Here is a 22,943-nt window from a genome sequence, read left to right as displayed (position 1 = left end):
TCCAGTCGAGTAAGCTGGCTTAATGGGCAGAGGAACCTTCTCGTCTAAACATCTTCTTAATGCAGCCTGTGCACGTAGGACTCTGTAGGTTTATTTCTGTTTCTCTGCCCTAAAGAGATTACAGCAATGATTGACAGACCTGGGTTTGGCTAATGAGGATGCGCTCTTGAACGTTAAACTTGTAGCGGTGCTAGAGTTACTAGATAAATTGTTGTTAAATCAGGCTTGTTTTATTCTACAGATCTTTGTTATCCTGTGGGTGTTTTTTTAGAAACCCACAAAGCTGATCTGCTTAAACCAAGAGACAGATTTATGACACCAGAGGCCTCAAGAAGTATTTGGACACTTAAAAGACACTTTTTTTTTTTAATGTGTTGACTGTTGTGAAATCCATTTCCCTTTCCCCTCCCCCCCTTTTTTAAATAGGCAAAATAGGCTTTTATAAAGTCACAGATATGACTGATAAGAGTGGCATTTATTTTAAAGAATGACACCCACTTTTCGCGCATAACATTTCAAAAAAGCTTTTATAATATAAATACAAAAAATTATATAATTTTCAAACAAATTTGTTATCTAATGCAGTGACATTTTAAGTGTGATTTGACTGGCCTCTGTATACTACCATTCAAAAGTTTGGGGTCAGATAGATTTTTTAAAGAAATTAATACTTTTATTCAGCAAGGATACATTAAATTGTTCAAAAGTGTCAGTCAAGACATTTATAATGTTACAGAAGGTTTGCTTTTTGCTGTTTCACAAAAATATTAAGCGGCTCAACAGTTTTCAACATTCATAATAATATGAAATATTTCTTAAGCACTAAATCAGCATATTAGAATGATTTGTGAAGGATCACGTGACACTGAAGACTGGAGTAATGATGCTGAGAATTCAGCTTTGGATCACAGGAACACTGTAAAAAATGTCTAACCTCCCCAACTCAAAATTTTCTAGTCACATCTAAATTTTTCAATTGACCCAAGTGAAATTCTATAAATTTAATTCTATAATTTTAAAATTTTAAATTATTTTAAATTATTTTAAATTATTTTAAATTATATTTAAATAAAAAACAGTTCATTTGAATTGTAATAATATTTCATAATATTACTGTTTTTAATGTATTTTGATCAAATAAATGCAGCTTAGTATGTGTAAGAGATTTCTTTCAAAAACGTGAAATAATTGTTTTCCAATAGAAATACAATGATAAGCAAATATAATCATTACAGGGAATTTTAAAGTTGATATTTACAGAATTAAAAAATTATTATTATTGTTTTTTTACAGAAAAAAATATGGAAATTAAAGACCCCCTGTGGTGAAAATCAAGTTTAAAATGTTGTTTATATGTCTGTGTTTTTATTTTATTTTATATATTCTATTAGACAAACCATGTGCAAAGTCATAAGTCAACACCAGTGCTGAGTGTTTTCTCCTTAAAACTGCTGTGAAAAAAAAATTGCTGGTGTTTCTGACATCACAAACTACCTTGTAACCAATCACGTCATGAGGGGGGCAGGCTTTAGCATACCATCATTACTTTGCTGCGAAGCAGGGGAAGCCAGGTTACCCCGGTATATTTTTATGTTGATATGAAAAATCTAGTACATTTAAAAATAATATAATAAATAATTAATTGTATTTATGTAGCGCTTTTCTAGGCACTCAAAGCGCTTTACATAGAAGGGGGGAATCTCTTCAACCACCACGAATGTCCAACATCCAACCTGGATGATGCGATGGCAGCCATATTGCGCCAGAACGCCCACCACACACCAGTTTACTGGTGGAGAGGAGACAGAGTGATGAAGCCAACCAGTATATATGGGGATGATTAGGAGGCCATGATGATGGACAGAGGCCACTGGGCATATTTGGCCAGGATGCCAGGGTTACACCCCTTCTCTTTTGAAGGACATCCTGGGATTTTTTATGACCACAGAGAGTCAGGACCTCGGTTTAACGTCTCATCCGAAGGACGGTGCTTTATGACAGCATAGTGTCCCCATCACTATACTGGGGCGTTAGGACCCACACAGCAGCACCCCCTGTTGACCTCACTAACACCTCTATTAGCAGCTAGTTTTCCCAGGAGGTTTCCCACCCATGTACTGACCAGGCTCAGCCCTGCTTAGCTTCAGTGGGCAACCAGTCTTGGGCAACAGGGTGATATGGCTGCTGGCAGCATTTAGCAATATAGCGGGTGAATTGTGTATATAAAGATGTTATGATTAACTAATAAGTATATGTCTTTCTCCACTGACGTTCTATGTTGTTTAAAACAAGGATACTGATTTTTAGAAGGCAGCTGACTGACTCTGAGATGGCGAACGGGAACATGGTTTGTGTAACATTAACAACGCATTATTAGCTGTTTGATAATGTAGTCAAGCCAAACGCTAATCATATCAATTACCGTTATGTGTCCGATGTTGTAGAGAGCGGTACATAAAACGCATTGTCATTCAAGTGTGATCTTTATAAAAGGATTGTCTAATAATCACAAGTAATTGGGAACGCTATTGAAATTCATAGGTCAACATGCATAGGAACGTCGATCATTATTTGCATCATTTGTGATAAAATATCAATAAGTTACGTCTTGACCTGTTAAGATTTGTAAGGGCCGACAGCAAGTTCATTTTGATCCAACACGGAATTATGTTTTTCTAATGCTCGTGTAGCAATTATGGATTTGCTCTTTTGGCATGATGAAACGTTGGGTTATGAATGCAGGATGGAGTTCATTGAGACCGAGAGCGATAGAGAGAGAGAGGGAGAGAGAGAGTGATTTACTGCGGCAGGGCAGACAGCAATTCTCTCTGGCATTTGGATCTACTCCGAGAACCTGTGAATCATCAAAGTGTCAGGTCACGTTTTTGATGGAATCTCTGACACATTGGGAATAAAAAACAGTGCGCTTGGAGAGCCTCTTCTTTGTATCACCGATATCCCATGGCACCATTTTAAGTCCTGTCATAAAAATCATGTTTCACCTCACTGTATAGAACAAGATATTTGTTGGTCATGGTTTTATCCTTTGAGATACACATCCTGCATCATATATTGTGCTGCATTGTTTGTGTATCTTGTAGGGCTGTCAATTTAACACATGAATTTAGTATTATTACTTTAATACAAATATAAAAAAAATAATGCAATTGATCATGCCACCTGACCTGCCACCTAATAATCAATGTTTGATGATATGGAAACAATTTATCAACATTTGAAGCCAGTTTTTATGTTTATTCTTAATTTTGAGCATGTGCTGAGAAAATATGCAGTTTTTATATTCATATTCTATTGTGATTTAATGAATCAGCAGAAATGTATTTAATCAATTGGCAGCCCTATAGCATCTTGTGTCATCTGAAGAATTAGATCTATATTGATGTGATTGAATGTATGCCAGTGTATTTCATATTTTTCTGACTTTGTTTTTTTGTAAATCCAGGAATGGGCGGCAAACAATGAGACAAGGCAGCAGATTGAAGACACAGTTTTGTACGGCTATTACAGTAAGTAATAAATGACACTGGTCTGGTGAAGTAAATTAAATTTTTCCTTACCTTGCAGTTTAGAAAGTGTACTGTTCGTATCCCTTCATCATCTGCTGCCCTTATTGTTCGGGCTTCATTGTGGAAGCCGGCACAGTCCAGTCTGCAGCTCGTTGTTAATGTCCATTGACTTGGGTTATAAATTACGGGATGCTCATGATCTGACATCAGCTTACAAAAGCTGGCAGTTAAGTCGCTGGACGGTTTTATTTGTGCGAAACCGTCTTGGTCAAATCAAGCTAAAGTGAGTGCAGTTTTCAGCTGAATAAATCTCTTGTCTGCGAGGGTAAAAAAACGCATTAGTCAGTGACCTTTTCCGTGAACAAGGTCGGAAGGACTCATGAACGTGGTTAAACGCATCTTTTTTGGAACCACATCCTCTCTTTATGACTTCATAGCATTAAATATATCTCAGTGACATGCATGCACGCTTTAATTGAGTCCTCCATTGCTTCCACTTTAAATAATATCTTTTAGGAATGCTGAAAGCTGGGACAAGGTAACATAAAATTGAGTTATGGCACAGTAGCTTGATTATCATTTGAATTTGCATTTTGCAAACAGATGCTGCGCAGAACAGGCCGTCAGTAGTAGAGCGGCACGGCGTCTGTTGAGCAGTGCCAAATGCGCTAGAGACAAGCTGTCAGCCAATCAAAAACCCTCACTTCCATCGTCAGAAAAGCATCAGAAGATTAACGATGACAGTGCAGGTAGACACGCCGCAAATCCCCTGTCCAGCTGTCGGCCTGTGTTCTCCAAGAACGAAACAAGAAATCTCAAAATCGATTAGATATACTTTGACAACAAAACTTCTGTTTTCAGGAGAACTTTGGAGTGTTTTGTGTATGAACATAATGGAGGGAAATTAGCTTTATGCTGTTTTTGTACATTCGCAATGCATTTACAGGAAGATTTCTGAGTGCAGGGTTCGTACAAGGTGCTTTGAAATCTAAGTCCTGGAAAACCCTTGAAAACAGCCGTATTTACAAAGAGGTGCTTGAAAAGTGCTTGACTTATTTAAATATAATATATATGAAAGTTCAGTTTTTCGAAAAAACACCAATACAATCTTATAATATACAATTTTATTTATATGAGTGAATATATTCAGTGTCAAACATCAATTGAGATTTGATTGGATCATGAATATGTAATTATACAGTACAGTATTATATTATTAATGGCACTTATTAAGGCACATATTTGCTCATGATTATGGTTAGGGGTTTGATGCTTTTGACTTTTGACTTTTGACCAATAAGCAATCACAACCACCCAGAAAACCCTATCAAAGAACATAAACTGCATAGCAAACCACTGGCAAGTTCAGCTCACATAAAATTTCCATAAAAATCTTGTTGTTTAAAGGGATAGTTCTGTCATTTTTACTCATGTCGTTCCAAACCAATGACTTTATTTCTTGTGCGGAACACAAAAGAAGATATTTTGAAAACAAATTCTGTTTCTTTTTTTCTTTTTTCATATAATAAAAGTCAGTTGTTTTTATTCCCACTGACTTTCATTTTATGCTCAAAAAAAGTTGAAACATTCTTCAAAAATATGTTGTTTTGTCTCTTTATTTAATCAGCAGCACAGCCTTGGTATTGTCAGCAGAACAGAAAAGTTATTCCAGATTCAAAAAAAGTTGAACTGATAAATAGATAGATGTGATTCTACCGGTAGACATTGAGAATATGAATTCCAAAATGCAAGTCGATAAACTGCGTTTTATTAAGCAAATTCCACAGGACACTCGTTCATACTTACCTTTTAAACCCGCAACTCTGTGTTGTTTAACACTATTCTTATGATGTCCTCCCCATGCTTTGTTTCCCATGATGCACCTCTTCTCCCTTTGCTGTGGCATCTACAAAGGGTTTGATTGCCTCATTTCTGGGTTTCCTGGAAGATCAGGGGTTGTACCATGCTGACTATCCTCAAAGAGACGAGAGAATGCTTTATTTGTACGTCTGAAAAAAAAAGAAATTTGAAAAGAAAAGGAAACCCCACCGTTCAAGTGATTCTGGTGTGCTGTGTGGTCCTCTGTGCAGGGATCATGCGTGGAGGTGGAATAGATGAAAAAACAAGATACTGGTGACTTTGAGTTTGTGGAGAGATGGCTGTCTGATGGCGTGTGTAATTATGACTAACACAGCCTCAGCTGCAGAACGATCTGTTCACTAGAAAGATGGTTATAGGGTGCAAATGCATTGGCTTTGAAGACCTGTGTGTGGAAGGGGTTTGAGTAGATGTGAACGCTGTAGAGTTATACTAGTGTGTGCTGTGTTACGTCTGAGTCATTTAAAAGACAGGTGTTGGGAAGCTAACTTTTAAAGTAAATGTCTGTAAGAAAGACTTAATACATCTTTTCAGACAAACCTAAATTACTTTGTGCCATCTTAAGATGCATTAATAGAAATCAATATCTTGGGATATTCTAAACACGTGACTGGGGAACTTGGCAAGTTGCAACACTGCTCTTAAGCTTATGGCCTTCTATCATCAGGCATTTATTCATTTAGCAGATAGTTGCATATGTTCATGTAGCAGATGACAAAGCAAATACATCACTATAATTTTTTCAGTAAAAAGACACACACACACACACACACACACACACACACACACACACACACACACACACACACACACACACACACACACACACACACACACACACACACACACACACATATAGACATGCATATATTAAACAATATATGTAATATTTAAAATACAAAAACATTTCAAATAAATTATACACATAATTATACACAACATATAATAATTTATGTTACGTGTATAATTATGTGTATAATTTATTTAGTGTATTTATGATATGAATGGATAGATTATGTGATATTAAAAGTAATAGTTTTAGTAATATTTCTTTCATTTATTTGATATTTATACAATATAAGTGGTCTAAAATTAATGGGAAAACCATTCAATCTATTGTCCTTTTAAAATAGAAATAAAACCTATTCCATTAGCAGGTAAAATAATATATATTTTTAAAAGAATATACGTTTGTAATATATTTTGATTTAATACATTTAAAGGTTCAAAATGCTCAGTAGCAGATGTTTGAGTTTGTGTTTTTTTGTGTTTTGAGACAAATGTGGACACACATGGTATATGCATAGAATGACTCTTGTGCAGTTTCCTGTATTTTCATATTCAACATGCCACAGTCGTTGAGAGTGCAGGGCTTTATTCTGCGGATATTTACTGTTTGCTTTTGTATTCCTGATGACAAATGTTTGTCTTTCTTTCCGTTTGCTCTCGAGCTCATCCCGTTGTCCTCTCGGGGATGGACTCGGAGAAGAACAACTGTCTCATCCAGAGAAACGCAAGCCAAGCAGGAGGAGGAATAAAAAACTAATTTCAATCTTTTGCAAAAAAGTGTGGTGTCGACGCCTCTCAAGAGCTCATCCAGAAAAGTTCCTTTGTTCTCAGAAAAAATATGCCACACGCTGTTTTTCCCACCAGCCGCCATTAACACTCAGCCATCTGAGCTATTAGATATTTGCATTAAAATCACCTGCTGCAGTGAAGTCTAACAGTAATTAATAGATTGTCCTCGATCAATATCTGCGTCCCGCAAGCTGCTCCCGCGGTCTCTCACACACAGGTCGTTATACTGCGATTAAGGAATGTATGTATTGTTTTCTCCATGGACATAACTGCAGTGCCTCAAACGGAATGATCCTGCTGCTTTTTTTTTTCTTCCTCTTGGTGGCATTTTTGCTCTGCTGCAGTTCTTGAATTAGTCGCATTGATTGCGGGCCCCCCCTCCCTCCCATCTCCGCATAATGTGCAGAAGAGATTTCCCAGCAGCCTGTAGGTGGAGATCAAGCTCCATCTATCACAGCAAGAGCCGAATCCAATGCATTTGAGGAGACTGGCAGGTCAAAGCCTCAAAGGCTTCTTTACAAAAGCCGAATCTGAGATCCCTGTCCGCCCATGTCTGTGCAAACAGAATAATTACAGCGCTAACTTTATCTCGGGTGCAGTGTGTGGAAGTCACCACAGACTTGTCCTGAAGGAGGAAGAGATGGCTTTCTTCTGAAGTAGTTGGACTCTATAGACTCGGTTGTAATTATTTTATTGTGGTGCATTGTCAGGTGCACAAATATGCAGCATTTTGTGAGAGGCGTAACTCGTATCCCAACGTGAAGCCCTCTCCAAATCAACTGACATGCTAAACAGCCCCTTCAAGAGCTTTTTTTGCTTGTTACAGCCGCTCCGTTGTAATCAAACTCTGCAGTGCTGTGTCATGTGTTAAGTTGAAAATGGGGTTGTGCTTTGTGTAAGACAACACTTTAGCTGTAATCATGTGACTTGCTTTCAAACCCTGAAACATCTTGGTTCAGCGAATCTGACAGTGAACTTCATAAATCCTAGAGGAAGTCTACATTTCCTCATTTATGTGTAGTGACAGCTCTTTTCCTGATCTTTTATGAAGTGTAATCTTTTTAAAGTCTCTTTTAAAGGGTGGCATCATACATTTATACACATTTTCCCATGTTGGTCCACAGAGCAACAGGCTGAAACCCCCAGAGCCCTCTAAATAAGTAAATGAGTGGATTTTTTTAACACTTTTTTGCATGTATTCATACATTTGAAGGCTGAAGGAGGGCTGAGGTTTGCAGATGCAGTCCTCCTAATAATCACACATTTCACTAACCTTGAGAATGCATGAATTTGGGAGTATATCCAGTGCGCACATGCTTTCATGTAGAAATCATGATTCATCATATCTATCTATCTATCTATCTATCTATCTATCTATCTATCTATCTATCTATCTATCTATCTATCGTTCTATCGTTCTATCGTTCTATCTATCTATCTATCTATCTATCTATCTATCTATCGTTCTATCTATCTATCGTTCTATCTATCTATCTATCTATCTATCTATCTATCTATCTATCTATCTATCTATCTATCTATCTATCTATCTATCTATCGTTCTATCGTTCTATCTATCGTTCTATCTATCTATCGTTCTATCGATCTATCGTTCTATCGTTCTTTCTATCATTCTATCTATCGTTCTATCGTTCTATCTATCGTTCTATCTATCTATCTATCTATCGTTCTATCATTCTATCATTCGTTCTATCTATCGTTCTATCGTTCTATCGTTCTATCGTTCTATCATTCTGTCTATCGTTCTATCATTCTATCAGTCCATCATTCTTAATATCATTCTATCGTTCTGTCTATCGTTCTATCATTCTATCATTCTTAATATCATTCTATCGTTCTGTGTATCGTTCTGTCATTCTATCGTTCTGTCTATCTGTCTATTGTTATATCTATTGTTCTATCTATTGTTCTATCTTTCTGTCTATCGTTCTGTCTATCTGTCTGTCGTTCTTTCTATCTTTCATCTAACTATATATCATTTTTGTATACTTATACTTGTGTACTTTGTATACTTATACTTAATACTTAAGGAGACTTGCTGTGTATATATATATGTTATATATATGTTCTGTCTATCGTTCTGTCTATTGTTCTATGTCTATCGTTCTGTCTATTGTTCTATCGTCTATCGTATATATATAACTGGTGTAAATTGTGCACACTTAAGAAATAACACTGCACAGTTATTAGTCAAAGAGACCCAGTGTGAGCATAAATGTGTTTTTTGGCTTGCTCTCTGTTCTTCGTGCATGTTTCAGCATGATCGCTAATGGAAAGTGCAAGTCACTGGTGGCGCCCAACAGCAGCAAACACTGACAGATTGTGCATTTATTGAAGTGGGCAGCTGTGCATGGTGCAAGGTCCTTGAACCTGCTGAGATGAGAGCTCAGGCCAAACCGTATACAGGAAGGATTCAAATGTCGCCCCGCTCTGCCTGCCATTAATGCTCAGCCCAATTTCTGAGAGGCGCATCATGGTGCCTGTGCCTCGTGGCGGGGATTTTGATGATCGGGACTGGGATGGTAAACCAAGATAGATTGCAGCTGAAGCCACCATCCAAGACATCCCTGGAGATTAACCTCGTGGGTTAAGTAATTAAAGGGAAAATATATATTTGTTCAGATGGCCTGGGGCCAAGTCCTTGGGCAGCATTTCTATTTAATGTAGTGTTCTTTAGAGTGGACAGCCTCTACCTTGAGGTTTGGCTGCAAAGTACAAGGTTAAATGGAAAAGCATCCCTAAAAGTCCCTGGATACATCCGGTATCTGGAGCTTAAAGGCTTCCTATCATCCAGCCTGGAGTCTGTTACCAATCCATGTGTTTGTTTGAAATGTCAAGACTGTTTAAAAGCTGAAATCTTTCCTGAATTTTAACTTGAAGGTTTTTGAACATATAAGGATACAAGAAATGCGTTTGAGTCTGTAAGATAATCAGATCGACCTGTCGAGGAGTCACTGAGGTGTCCAGCTCGGTGCTCATTTAAATCTACAACTCTGGACAATTAGACTAGGCGTTCACTTCTTTGCTCGCCATCCATCCATCCATCCATCCATCCATCCATCCATCCATCCATCCATCCATCCATCCATCCATCCATCCATCCATCCATCCATCCATCCATCCATCCATCCATCCATCCATCCATCTTTTAATTCATCATCCTGTCTGCTACCCCAATTCAAATTCCTGGAATTGAATTGTAATTGAAAAGGATTATTCAGTCCTGAATGGCGCAAAATGTTTATTTAATTTGAATGAATGTAGCCATATTTAGCTCTCTAAAAAAGGGCTGACAACCATATTCTGCTGCGTTGTGACTACATCCTGAATATTGTCTGTGTTAATGCAATACTTATGTATAAAACATCTTGAATTTGCAACACGTGAGTTTCTTTGTTGGCATTGACCGTTTAAAGGCAATATTCAGCAAATGCTCCATAATGCTGCATTTTTAAGCATATTTAAAGGCATGGGTTGAGAAGGGAATAAACTGTGAAATCAATTCAGGAAACTGTTTGGAGTGCCAGTCTTCAGGGTCCGTGCCTTATTCTGTAACGTGTTGCATGAAGATGATCTTACCTCCCTTTTGTGCTATTTTCACATTAATTCACAATTTGTGACTTGAATTACACCACCTCTTCAAGAAATTGATGCCGTTTTCCCTTCTGTAAAGATGGCAGAGGAATCCCATCGAGTCTATGCACCCCACGAAGGGTACAGTGCTTTCTTTTCAATCAGATGTCAACTATTCTCAGCTGCAAAGAATAAGTAATACAGTACAAATTCTGACATTTCTTTCTCTTCATTTTTTCTTTCCTGGCTTTCCAGCATCAAAAAAAAAAAAGTAAAAAAAAAATAAAAATATTACTTTGGACAATGATTCATTGCAAAAAAGTTTTATTATTTTATTTCCTAAGTGATGCCATGCAATGAAATGTGCTGACAAATTGATTCAGTTGGTTTATTTTGGTCCGAAATTCCAATTGATCAGTGCCGGTAGTTGAAGTGCAATTTTTCTTCCCGTCTGGTACCATAAAATTAAATCAAATCAAATTCAGGAATCAATTGGAGATTGAAAGACAGTCACAAATTAGTTCTGAATGATGCACAACCATGTTTTATACTTCTTGCAAGAGCTGGTATCATGTCTATCTGTGAGTCCATGTTGTTTGTTAGCTATTATTACCCTGCTAGCTTAAGGTCGCATCTCTGCTTGATTGAAAAAGCAGAACATTGTTCTTGCATTCTTTTTGCATTGGTTTGATAGTAATATGTGCTCTGTCAAAGTATCTTCCTGTGAAGATCACTGAACGCCAGTCTCTTCAGACGGAGCGCTGTATTACCATCAGTATTCTTGCAATGCTCCTGTCAGAGAATGTTTGGCCCCGAGAGGTCAGTGCTTCTAACAGCACAATACGATTGAAAATTATTGCCTGTGCTGATTTGTAATCCACAGGCCTCGGCGTAGGCCAAGAGGCTTCGCAGACTGCTAATTTTCAATCTGGTGACAATCAGTTCCAGGTTCACCGTTGAGTAGAGTAGACGCCTCCTTCACATAAACCACCTGTGACATGCGAGCACGCTTGGAGTTTAAGTGTGTATCTCCAAATGAATAGAGGAAATTTTTGGACAAACCTGCTTAACCTTTTTTAGTGTTCAGTGTTTGGCCACCTGCCCAGAAAAAAAAACAAACTTCCTGTAATGAGGGTCTATTGGTTTAAACTGTCATAAAAACTATTTAAGGAATGTTCTAGATTAACTACAGTACAAATTATTCTGACTTGTCCTTCAGACTGTAAAAAACAAAGGGAAAATGTGTGTAGAGTAATGCGCTTACAATGGGACTAATGTGTACACATGTACTGGTGGATTTTAAAGGCAGTAATGTGAAATAATTTGTAATTTTGTTATGTATTTTTTATGTTTATATTTTTAGAACATGATGATATTATTATTATTATTATTATTTATTTTTTTGCTATGCGAGCTCTACAGTGGTCTAAATAGTCCTTTAGAAATAGGACATTTCTGGGTGGATACATTTCTGTTTAACATGTTACTGTACATAAGTAACATAATTATTGTGCAGTGTGTGGACTTCATGTGAACAATGCAATGGATAACTATCTGTGAAGCACCGTTTATCGAAAGTAATCTGCATTCATAAGAATTGTGTGGGATTTACATCATTGGTACATTGGTAGCACGTAACCAGAATTTCATTTACCCTTAAATTCCCATCTCAAAAGGACTATTTAGACATCTTTTCAGCTAACAAAGTAAAAAAAAAGAAAATTCTTTAAAAAGACGGTCTCTTTTGGATCTCCGTCTTGGCAATCAAGCAACCTTTGGCGTTAACTCATGATTTTCCTTGGAAGAGTCAAGATGTGGCATCTTCGAACCAAACTGTCTTGTTAAAGTTGACATCTTAAGTGTTCGTTCTCTAGTTGGGACCATCACTTACAAGCGTGCACCAAAACAACAGGATCCTTCCTATTTTATGGTCATGAGTGTTGAGTGTCGGTCTCTCTTTGGAATTTGTCTCTTTTCACAGTTTGAAGGATGTCTGATTCACTGTGATTTCACTGTCTGATTAGCTCTCAGTTCCATACTTCACATACTTTTGAAAACCCAGCGTTTAGTTGATCGTGATAATAAGCAGCACTCATTTTTCTCAGCTGTAAACACGATGGCTTTTTTCTTCCATGCGGGGATTTGGCGTCACAACGGCTTTGTTTCCAGGTGGACCATTAAAGACACGTAGCACACGCGTCTCTTGGAAATGCTGTAGTATTCATCAGATGATGACTTTGAAACTCCTGAATTATTTCCAATTTTGTGTACCTTATGCATCAGACGTTCAGCCAACGGTCCGTGGGTGTGGCGTCTGAGGCTGAGACAATGTCCTGCCTAACTTTTCATTTTTGTTCAACAGAAGAAAGGAAATCAGATGGTTTTGGAAAGACATGAGAGTAAACAATGACAATTTGGGAGAACTGTCCCTTTAAGATCATGTGCTATTCAAAGTGTTGCTATCAGCAACACAATTACAAACCAAATAAGCTTTAATTAGCAAAAGTATGTTGTCGGCAGCTATTGAGTTCTTCACAGTGCATTAGAGTTGTAAAGGAAAGAGCAAATTAAATAAACCGACTCTTCCCAGAAGACACACTTGCGCATTTAGTTTTCAAATAACACCAATGTTATTTTAGCTTGAAGGAATACGTAACAACTCAGAACTCTCTTAAACTAATAGCCATTAAACTAACCATACCCAGGAGATGAGTCTGAATTCTCAAGTGTGTTTTTACGAGTCCGAACTGGGTGTCTTGCAGTGGATTCATCTGCCCTCTCATCTCCACACCTAAGGGGGAATTGCCAGAGTGCTATAAAAGGAACCTGAACTTAGTGGAGGACCGAGGTTGGTCGTTTAATAATTTAGCTCCCTCTTCTTTTTGTCAGGGGGATTAATATGGTAAACTTTTCTCCCCAGTCAGGTGCTTTCCCATTAGATCTGGTTAGATTGAAATGGATGATCTGCAGCAATGCAGTGCGGCCTATTCCCTCGCTGTGTTAATATTCATGTTGTTATGATTAATATTACCCACTGGTTGGGTGCCATGATCTCACAGTCTGGGGACAGAGAGCAAATATGTGTGCCACTAGCATTGGATGGTCCTGCTTCATTGTCTGTAGGCAAACAGTCCATTGTTATTAGCCAAAATGATAACCTGTTGAAATGAATGCATTGCTGTTTTGTCTTATGTCAATGTGCAAAATGGGGTCATGACATGGATTTTGTTTTTCATTATTTTAATATATTCCTTGAGGTTCACTTATAATTTTAATAACAATTTTATTGTTTTCAACCCTCATTTCGTTTTTAACTGGCGACTCCTTTAAGGATTATCAGTAAATGGCCACTGTTATGATTGGCTTACATTATTGCATGAAAATAAATTTCAGTGCCCCCTTGCTCTCATATGTGAGTAAGTGTTTTGAATTATCTAAATCAAATTTACAGACAAAGCTTTATGAAATTGAAACAGTTCTTTTAAATTGTAATAATATTTCACATTATTATAGTTTTTACCAAGGCTGGACAATAAGGACTGCCCGATGGCCTGGGGCCAACGTTGAAGACTCGGGACAGTTGACGGAATTGTCACTTTGCCAGATTGGGCCAGTGCTGCGTCTTCACAAAAGTTTATCATTTGAACGTGTTTTTAAGTCTTTTCAATTTAAACTTGCAAGTGATTTTAAACCATACAAGCGCAAGAAGACGCGAAAGAGAACTCAATTCAGTGCCTGCACGCTGTTTTCTGTGCGCATGCACGAGTACTGAATTGAGTACTTGCGCTTGCACATAATAATGCATTCAACAAAAGTATGTCAAAATGCCATCTTGGTGAGTATCCTCATAAACATTTGGATTTGTAAATTTTGGTGGATTATTTGTTAGAATATAATGTTAAATGGGTCAACAGACAATATGATTACTACGTATCAATTGTTTCGTTAATAGCAAGCATAAACAAATACATACATACCGTTTCTGCATAAAGGTTATTAACCACATTTTTGTCTAACTCAACAACAAAAAAAAAACCTTAAAAAAATAAATGTCAAACATAAGTAATAATGATGTTGGATGGATGGATGGATGGACTTGCATTGACAGAGGCAATTTGAAATGCATTATATTTTAACTTGCTTGTTCTTGTGAGATAGTTTGATAGTACCAATAAATTGTCTTTTTTGACTGGAGAGGAAGTTTTGAATGTATATCTACCTGCCCTTAAGATCATAATTGAAAAAAAAAAAAAAACAGTGAATATGCAACTTTTCTCCCTGCACTGATGGTAAATGCCTCCATATTGTGTTTGTTTGGCAGATTCTGAGCGAGCGAAACAGCTCTAATATGCTGTACGATAACACCATAGGCATTATAAATTCATGGGAAGGAGAGGAGCGGACACTTATACAGGGGCTACAAAGCTATTTTAGGCTGGAGGGGGGGTTATCTACAGCTAATGGGTGTCTCTGAAGAGGCCCAGTAAACCCGAAATAACTCCAGACCGAGACACTCTTGGCTGAATGCTTTCTTGAGGTGATAATGTGATTCATTAGCATGAGTCAGAACGTGAAACCAAAAAAAAAAAAAAGAGAACATAATCAGACAATCACAACCATGGTGGGCGCTCCGGTATAGGTTACTCTCAGCGTATATCTGTCTTTTAACACATTAAATCCCTCCCAATAATCCCAAAGAGTTTTAATTAAGACAAATGAAGCAAACAAAAAGAAAAAAAAACTCTTATTTGTCCCTCCTCACAAAACACATTGCGCATCTTCGTTAATAACACTTCCTGTAGAGCACTGAAGTACCGAGAGCATACTGGTTAAATACACAACATGCTGTGGAAAATGAGGGCCAGTAAATGTGAAAGTGAAATGTCATCGCTTCAATGACAGCAATTACAGCTCCCGGTGAGATAATGGCTGCTTTGGTTCGTTCCATTGTTTTAGAAAGGCTGCATGAAACATTCATCTTGAATTACACTTCATATTTCATGTCGAAGTGTAAATGCTTTCCTCCAACCTGCAGGCATCTTCTCTGACAAGGGTTCACCATGCAAACTGTCAAACAGCTAAAGCACAGTATCGTCAGCATGCTAATTAAAGCACAGCTGAAAAATATAAATTATAAGAAAAACATAAGAAACAATGGCTTTGACCAGTAGTATAGTAATAAGCAATAAGTAGAAAAGTACGAATATCAGTAAAAATTCTTATCAAACTGATTATCTGTTGAAGTACCACACATTGGCAAGCTGCATGGTTTGATGTGTCACTTATGTCCATAGCCTAAACTGACATGAATGATTGTTCAAAACCTAGATCCTAAGTATGAGCTATAGAAACAGGGATGCTTTCCTTAGCAAACACGCTAATTAACAAAACCAGACACTCTTGACAGACACGATTTAAATTGTTATTGTGTTTCTAATTGCAGCAAATGGATTCCGGGTGTGTTGGATCGGTCTAGAGTTTGATGCATTGGCTTGAAAACACAAACTGTGTGGTATTTCTGTCAGGATACAGGATAGTTTGAACCTCTTGAAAGCTTTACACAAATATTCAAAACCATGAGAAATGCTTTAATCACACGAAATTGAGCAATGGCCGGATGGAACAAGGTAAATTGTATAGCTAGAGTGTGTGAGAGTGCAGAGTTTATCTGTGTGAGCGGCTTTGATCCACTGAACTTACAGAAATGAGCCATATGAGCAAATCCCTCACAGTAATCCAGAAAAAGTGCAGCAATCAAAAAAATTACGTTTTGAAAAGCACACGAACAGCTGGCAAAATCAGCCGCAGGGCTCATAAAACAATAACAAAAACCGTTTTCATCCCATTATGTTTTTATTTTGATATATTGCGGCTGCTCTGTTTTTCTCCTCGCCTGCTGTTAAAAAACATTTGTGTTTCCCCCCCCGACAAAACTGCACTCCGCTCTCCTTTTTCACCTAAATCACCTAAATTCATCTATCTAAATGAACATACATGTACACGTTTGACTGATGTGTGCAGAGCATGTTTACATGTTCGTGGAAATGAGCTTTTTGTCCTACATGACCGTGGACAGAATGATGGATCATTTTTTTTCACTCACAGAAGGTCATTGCAAGCCGTTCTGGTGTGATGCCAGTATGGGATACAGTCTATGTGAGAAACAGACCCATTTCTATATGGAGAAAGATGTCATATGGTTATGTCTTGTGTACTCCAGGATTTTTTTTCCTTGTGTATCTAGCTAGTTTCTTAATCCATTCCAATCATGTATACAAACATATATCCAGGGCTCTGTGATGATACAATTTCTGAACTAAAGAAGAATTGTGTTATTCATATCGCCTGCATCAACTGAGTAACCTACATGAGAAGGGAAAGATGACAATTTACAGGATCACAAAAGTGTGTGATCCGCTTCTGGACTGAAATAGGCCAAGCTGACGATTTTAATTCATTGCATGACAGGGAAAGAGAGGAATCAACAAAATCACTTTCTCTGCCTGTCACAGTCTGTTACGTAAACTCTTGCAATATCAGTGATCTTTGCTCCTTTAACTTGATTATTTCAGCTTGTCTGTGCTTTGGGGCTTAGGACTCATCATGTGGAAGTTGTATTGGTTTCTAGGAATCTTTACGTGTAATGACACTTATTTCACTTTTGATTTGTATTCATACACCTTAGTCCATATATTTTTGTAAATTTTTTATAGATGTTAAGTCATGTATACAGTATGTACCAATGTGTACTATACAAAACTGGCTTTAGATAATTTATGAAGCCCATTTATAGAACTGCTATGAAACAATCCCACTAATATTTGCTTGAATTGATGTTTGCTATAATTGAATCATGCTTTCATTTTTGTGATTCCTTTTTTGTCGCCCTTGACATACAGAAAGCTCAAAGAAAAAAAAAAGGTTTTAATGGAAAATTAAATCTTTATAAGTACCTAATTAGAAATGGGGTCTTTGCTGTTTATTTAAACTCATATTGGTTTCTTAAATTTTTTTTTTTTACAGTGTAAACACTTTTCAACGAAGGGTTTCATTTAGCAAAGCTGAAAATGTGAAGTCGTATAAGCAAGTTTTGAAAACTTTTTTTTTTCATAGTAAAAAGTATAAATATTTAGTATTTTTATCTAGATTAGTTATTTTTCAGATTGCCTGACTGTTTTATTCCTTTAAAATAATTGTAGCCTATTAATTACACCTTTTTTTTTTTTTTACTTTCGTTTTTACAAGTTCATGCAAACTTTTTTGACTTTTTGACACTAAAAATAGAAGAGGCATAGGTCATCATGTGTGCAAATTGCATTTTTAATGTTTTTTTTTTTTTTAAATAAATAAAACAATAAAATGAGTGCCCTGACATTGACCCTGTGACATCAAAACACATCATGAGTAATGTTCTGTATTTAATGTGGATACTGGTTGTTGATTGTGCTTAAGGTGTGTAACTGCCCATCTTTTCTCTTTCACAGCTCTGTATTCCATCATTCTGTTCTGCGTCTTCTTCTGGATCCCCTTTGTGTATTTCTACTACGAGGAGAAAGATGAAGACAACATCAACAAGTGCTTGGTAAACCTGACACTCCTTCCTGTCCATCTAGTACACTCATGCACTCTAAAACGGAACGCCTTTTCAGACTTACAGGGATAATTCACACACAAAATGAAAAACTAGGTGGGAAAAGAGCTACGTTAAGCTATTTGTAGTCAATAAATAGTGTGTACTATACTAGTATGTAAAGCAAGGCTTGCTGTCTGTGGTTAGAAAAGTTAGCATTAATCATATCAACAGAAATGTCCTTGAGGTATTGCTAAGTGAAATTTGCCTGATTACAGTTATGGCAGTTCATTTATAAAAAAAACCCAGTGAGTTTACCCACACTCCAGTGAGGTGATGAAGTGACACAAAACATATCCATCTCACTGTAATGCTGCTCACTTCAAATATCAACATATTTTCTCTAAGGACGCCACAGTGATGTGCAACATTACATGCTAAGGAGCTTCTTCAATCTTTACACTCCTTTACACTCCTCCTTTTCCTTTGAAACAGTCAGAAGTGGCTGCATTCCAAAAACTATTGAGCATTATATTATATTATATTATATTATATTAATTATATTATATTATATTATATTATATTATATTATATTATATTATATTATATTATATTATATTATATTATATTATATTATATTATATTATAGATTTTATATTTTAAATTTATATTTCAAAAGTAGCAATAGATTAGTTCAGAAATTAAACATGTACAATTTTACCAAATATTGGTGTGTACAATGAAAACTTTGTACTTATTTTACAATGTTAATTACTCTATTATAAGTTGAGTCTCTCTGTGATGACAGCTGTTTATGAGCGGCACAAAGTTGCTGCCTATGTAGAATGTTCTAAATCGGTCACTTTTAAGGTTCCATTTCAGTTAGGACACTGCATTAGCATCCAAGTTTTGGAATAGAGCACAATGTCTCCATGAGTATAGTAATATAGAGAATGAAATAAGGACACTGTGTTCCTGGCAAATTGCTGACAAATTCCTGACAAAGTGCTGCAAATATGTAATTATATCTAGCCCAAAGGCCCTCTCCACATGAATCGTGATTTATCATGAATTGATGACTTGATGAATGCGGTTTGGTAAACTTGGTTTTTATTCTCTCATTACAGCAAGTGAAAAATGCACTGAAGTATACAATAGGATTTGTGATCGTGTGTTCAGCGCTGCTTTTGATTGGGTAAGTGTGCTTTGTGGGAAAGTATTATTCTCTGTGTGTGTGTATTTGTGTGTGTGGAGAGGTTGATGTGAGCTTTATTATATTATTCAGTTGTCATCTTCAACCTCCATCGGTTGGACAGAATGTTGTGAAAATGTGAAGCATTTTGTTGGACAAAACACCTATAACAGTCCATGTAGCTATTATTAGTTTCATAAAGCAAGCAGTGGGCACATCAATGCTGATAATATGATATTTCTCTGATTTCTGGGTAATTTAGAATACAAAGGGCTCCAGCCAGATCATGAATGATTATCAATCAACTTAGATTGACACTAACAATTTGAAGGATTTCAGATCAATTCTGCCAACAGACTAAAATCAATATATTCCACTTTAAAAATAAGTCATATTTGCGCAGTTTAGTTCTAAGGAGCTCAAAATCTACTGCAGGACATCAAATGTACGTTAAAGTCAACATAAACTTTCTAATGCATTTTCCTGGTGTTATGTGTAACGTGTTATGGTGTTATGTGTATTGTGTATGATTCCTCAGTGTGGGTTATTACTAATATAAATGTTGGACTTTGTAATCTCTTCTTTCTCCACTTCTGATACTTCTGACGTCAGAAAACCCCAAATTTTCAATCCCCCTTCAACTCTTCCATTGGTACACTTCCGTATAAAAGGAAGTGTGCACTTTCTTTCTTTCTTTCTTTCTCTCTCTCTCTCTCTCTCTCTCTCTCTCTCTCTCTCTTTTTTATTTAAAATTATTACCTTTTTTCAGAAAGTATGCATTAAATTGATACATTGTGACAGTAATGGGATTCGTAATATTACAAAAGATTTCTATTTCAAATAAATTTTGTTATTGTTTCTATTTACCAAGGAATCCTGAAAAAAAAATCATCACAGTTTCCACAAAAATAAAAGAATAAACTCAAAAGGCAAAATATAATAATCTGGCATCTTTAAACCTGAAGATTGTCACCACCTTGGATGTTTTTTTTTGGTCAAGCTATGTAACAATTTCTCGTCCAGTGGTTAACTGAACTAAAAACCACCATTCAGTCTAAATGTGTAAACATACATGGTTGTGGCTTTGTCCCATTTAACCTCGAGTTTATACTTTTTGTTCTCAGCAGTGCTCGTGCAGCATAAACATAATGGATTTTCTTTGCCGCTGCAAGAATAACACGTCTGCTCACCAGGTCATATAATTTAATGTGCTCTCAACCATTAAATAGTGTTCCTGTGGGGCAGGATACCTTCATCACACCTTCATGTCGTATAGACCCAGTGGGATGGGTTACTTTGATCGCAGAATGGGAAGAGGGACATGCCGTGGACCAAATTTAAAAGTGGGGATGGCACTTCGGACAGAAGCAATTTGGTGTTCATTTTACCTTTTGAACCAGTGCAGTGTTTTACCAGGAGTATTGTGTCTCAGGGTTCCTGATGGGGAGGACATGATGGCTTTTTCCATCGTCTTTTTTCTCAGGGTGAAACGCAAAGTTCCTGTGTTTGTGATTGTTCATTTGGAGTGTGACTTCTTTTTGTTTGCCTGCTCTGATTGGTCTGCGCTAAGGATGGGACTTATAAATGGAGAGCTGACCCTTCCCAAACTCTATAGTCCAATTCACTCGCTCACACCCGTGGGGATGTCTCGAGAGCTCTGTGCACTCTATCAATGCAGTGCTTGGTCTACTCTAAACTCTAGACACATGGGCCCTGTCCCAAATGGGTGTCTTCATGTGGACCTGCAGTCATGTGGCCTTCTTTGGTGCGTGTCTGTGAAGTCCACGAGACCGTATAGTGTCCCATTTGTCATTTTAGGTTACAAAAACATGCTCATGAGGACATTTGAGACACATCCTAAGTTAACAGATCGTATTTAGCCTGTTAGCCTGCAATTAGCCATCAAAAGTTGCTCAATAATTAAGTTGTGACCTTTTAAGTTAACATCTAATGGGATATCATTCTAACTGGCAGTGTGAAAGTTAAAGGGATAGTTCAACCAAAAATAAAAATTCTGCCATCATTTACTCACCCTCATGTCATTCCAAACCCCTAAGATATTTTTAATGAATCCTCCGAGGTTTCTGTTCCCCCATTGAAAGTTCATGCAACCAAAACCTTGAAGATTCAAAAACGTCAAAAGGCTTCCTAAAAGTAATCCATATGAATCGAGATACAATCGCTTTATATGATGAACAGTTTTAATTTAGGCTTTTATTCACAAATAAATAAAGATCTACACAAAAACATGGAGCACATTAAATCAAGTACAATTATAGTAAATATTTTGCAAGCTTATGCACAACAATCATTGAGGTTTGTTCTTGTATGTGACGCACGCATGTTTACGCTTCTGTATTTACCATATTTGATGCACTCTGTGTATGTGCTTTTATCATAAAAAAATCAAATAAACCTCTAAATTAAATCTATTCATAAAAGGTGTTCATATCTCTTCACAAGACTTAGATTAAACTGCTTGATTGATATTAATTATTTTTGAGACGCCTTTATGACCTTTTTGGATCTTCAAAGGTTTGATTTGCATTGTCTTTTAAAAGAGGGACAGAAACCTCTCAGGTTTATACAATTATTGTAATTTGTGTTGGAAAGATGAATGCAAGACTTTCCTTTGGAGCGACATGAGAGTGAGTAAATGATAGAATTTTGCTGCTGACATAGAATTTTGGACCATAATTGATGATGACAAACAACAGAGAGACTGGATACAGAGGTCAGATATGTGTTAAGTCTTTGAGCTTGTGAACCACTGCATAAACCCTCACAGAGTCCTTGGTCGATTTATGAAACTGCATCTTGCTGTACGTACAGTTTACAATGTAATTTACTGACACCCCTAAAAGATGACATTTTCATGCACGACGCAGCTTTTCTGAAGTGACACATCAATTGAACTCACTCAGATAATGCCAGTGATGCTGAATGATGTGGCTGCATTTAAATTTAGCCTATTTTGCAGCCATTGGCATCTGTTGTGATTTAAAAGCGTCTCTTTTAGCTGCATTTTCTCAAGTTGCTGACTGGATGTTAACAGTAGGTATTGTGTGTGTTCTTTAGGGCTGCATGATTGTTGTGTTATATATTTTGATTGGAATTTGAACTGCAATATGATAAACATTTTACATCTTATATTGCCGCTTGGATATCCAGACAAACTTTGAAATGGGAATGATAATGTAAATTATTATTATTCTTATGAGGAAAATTGTATAATATAAATATAACACATAGTGTGTTTTATTATTATTATATGAATGTATTATAAATACCTCTTTAATAATACTAATAATAATAATTAACATCATGTGCACTCTTTATTAAAATGTTTATATATATACAAAATTAGTGATTAGGCGAAAGAGTCTTATATGTATAAGGTATAATTGATGGACATAGAAATTATAGAGTTGATACAAACTAAAACTGAAACTTATGTTTTTTTTTCAGAGCAGCTGTAGCCTGAGGTATTTGCTTATGCAATCTCATCTTGTGAGTGTTCTCCTTATTGGAGAGGACTCACTTTCTTAGTGTTGCAGGTATTTGCTCAGAATGTGAGCATACTGTGTCCTCTGTTGCTTTTAAA

At 36.6% G+C, this 22,943-nt stretch overlaps 1 protein-coding gene across 1 annotated transcript in view; it reads left to right on the top strand.

Moving 5' to 3' along the window:
- lmbrd1 (LMBR1 domain containing 1) overlaps nucleotides 1–22,943 on the top strand; it is an 89,888-nt gene that overhangs the window by 7,837 nt on the left and 59,108 nt on the right. The window contains exons 3-5 of the mRNA XM_084093711.1: nucleotides 3,464–3,527; nucleotides 18,062–18,159; nucleotides 19,275–19,342. Coding sequence (XP_083949837.1) covers nucleotides 3,464–3,527; nucleotides 18,062–18,159; nucleotides 19,275–19,342 — 230 coding nt within the window. The remainder of the gene's footprint in view (nucleotides 1–3,463; nucleotides 3,528–18,061; nucleotides 18,160–19,274; nucleotides 19,343–22,943) is intronic.

Source organism: Abramis brama (genome assembly GCF_963993115.1).
Source record: "Abramis brama genome assembly, chromosome: 19".
Lineage (NCBI taxonomy): Eukaryota > Metazoa > Chordata > Actinopteri > Cypriniformes > Leuciscidae > Abramis > Abramis brama.
The sequence above is the reverse complement of the archived record's forward strand: the minus strand, read 5'-3'. Positions and strand labels throughout refer to the sequence as shown.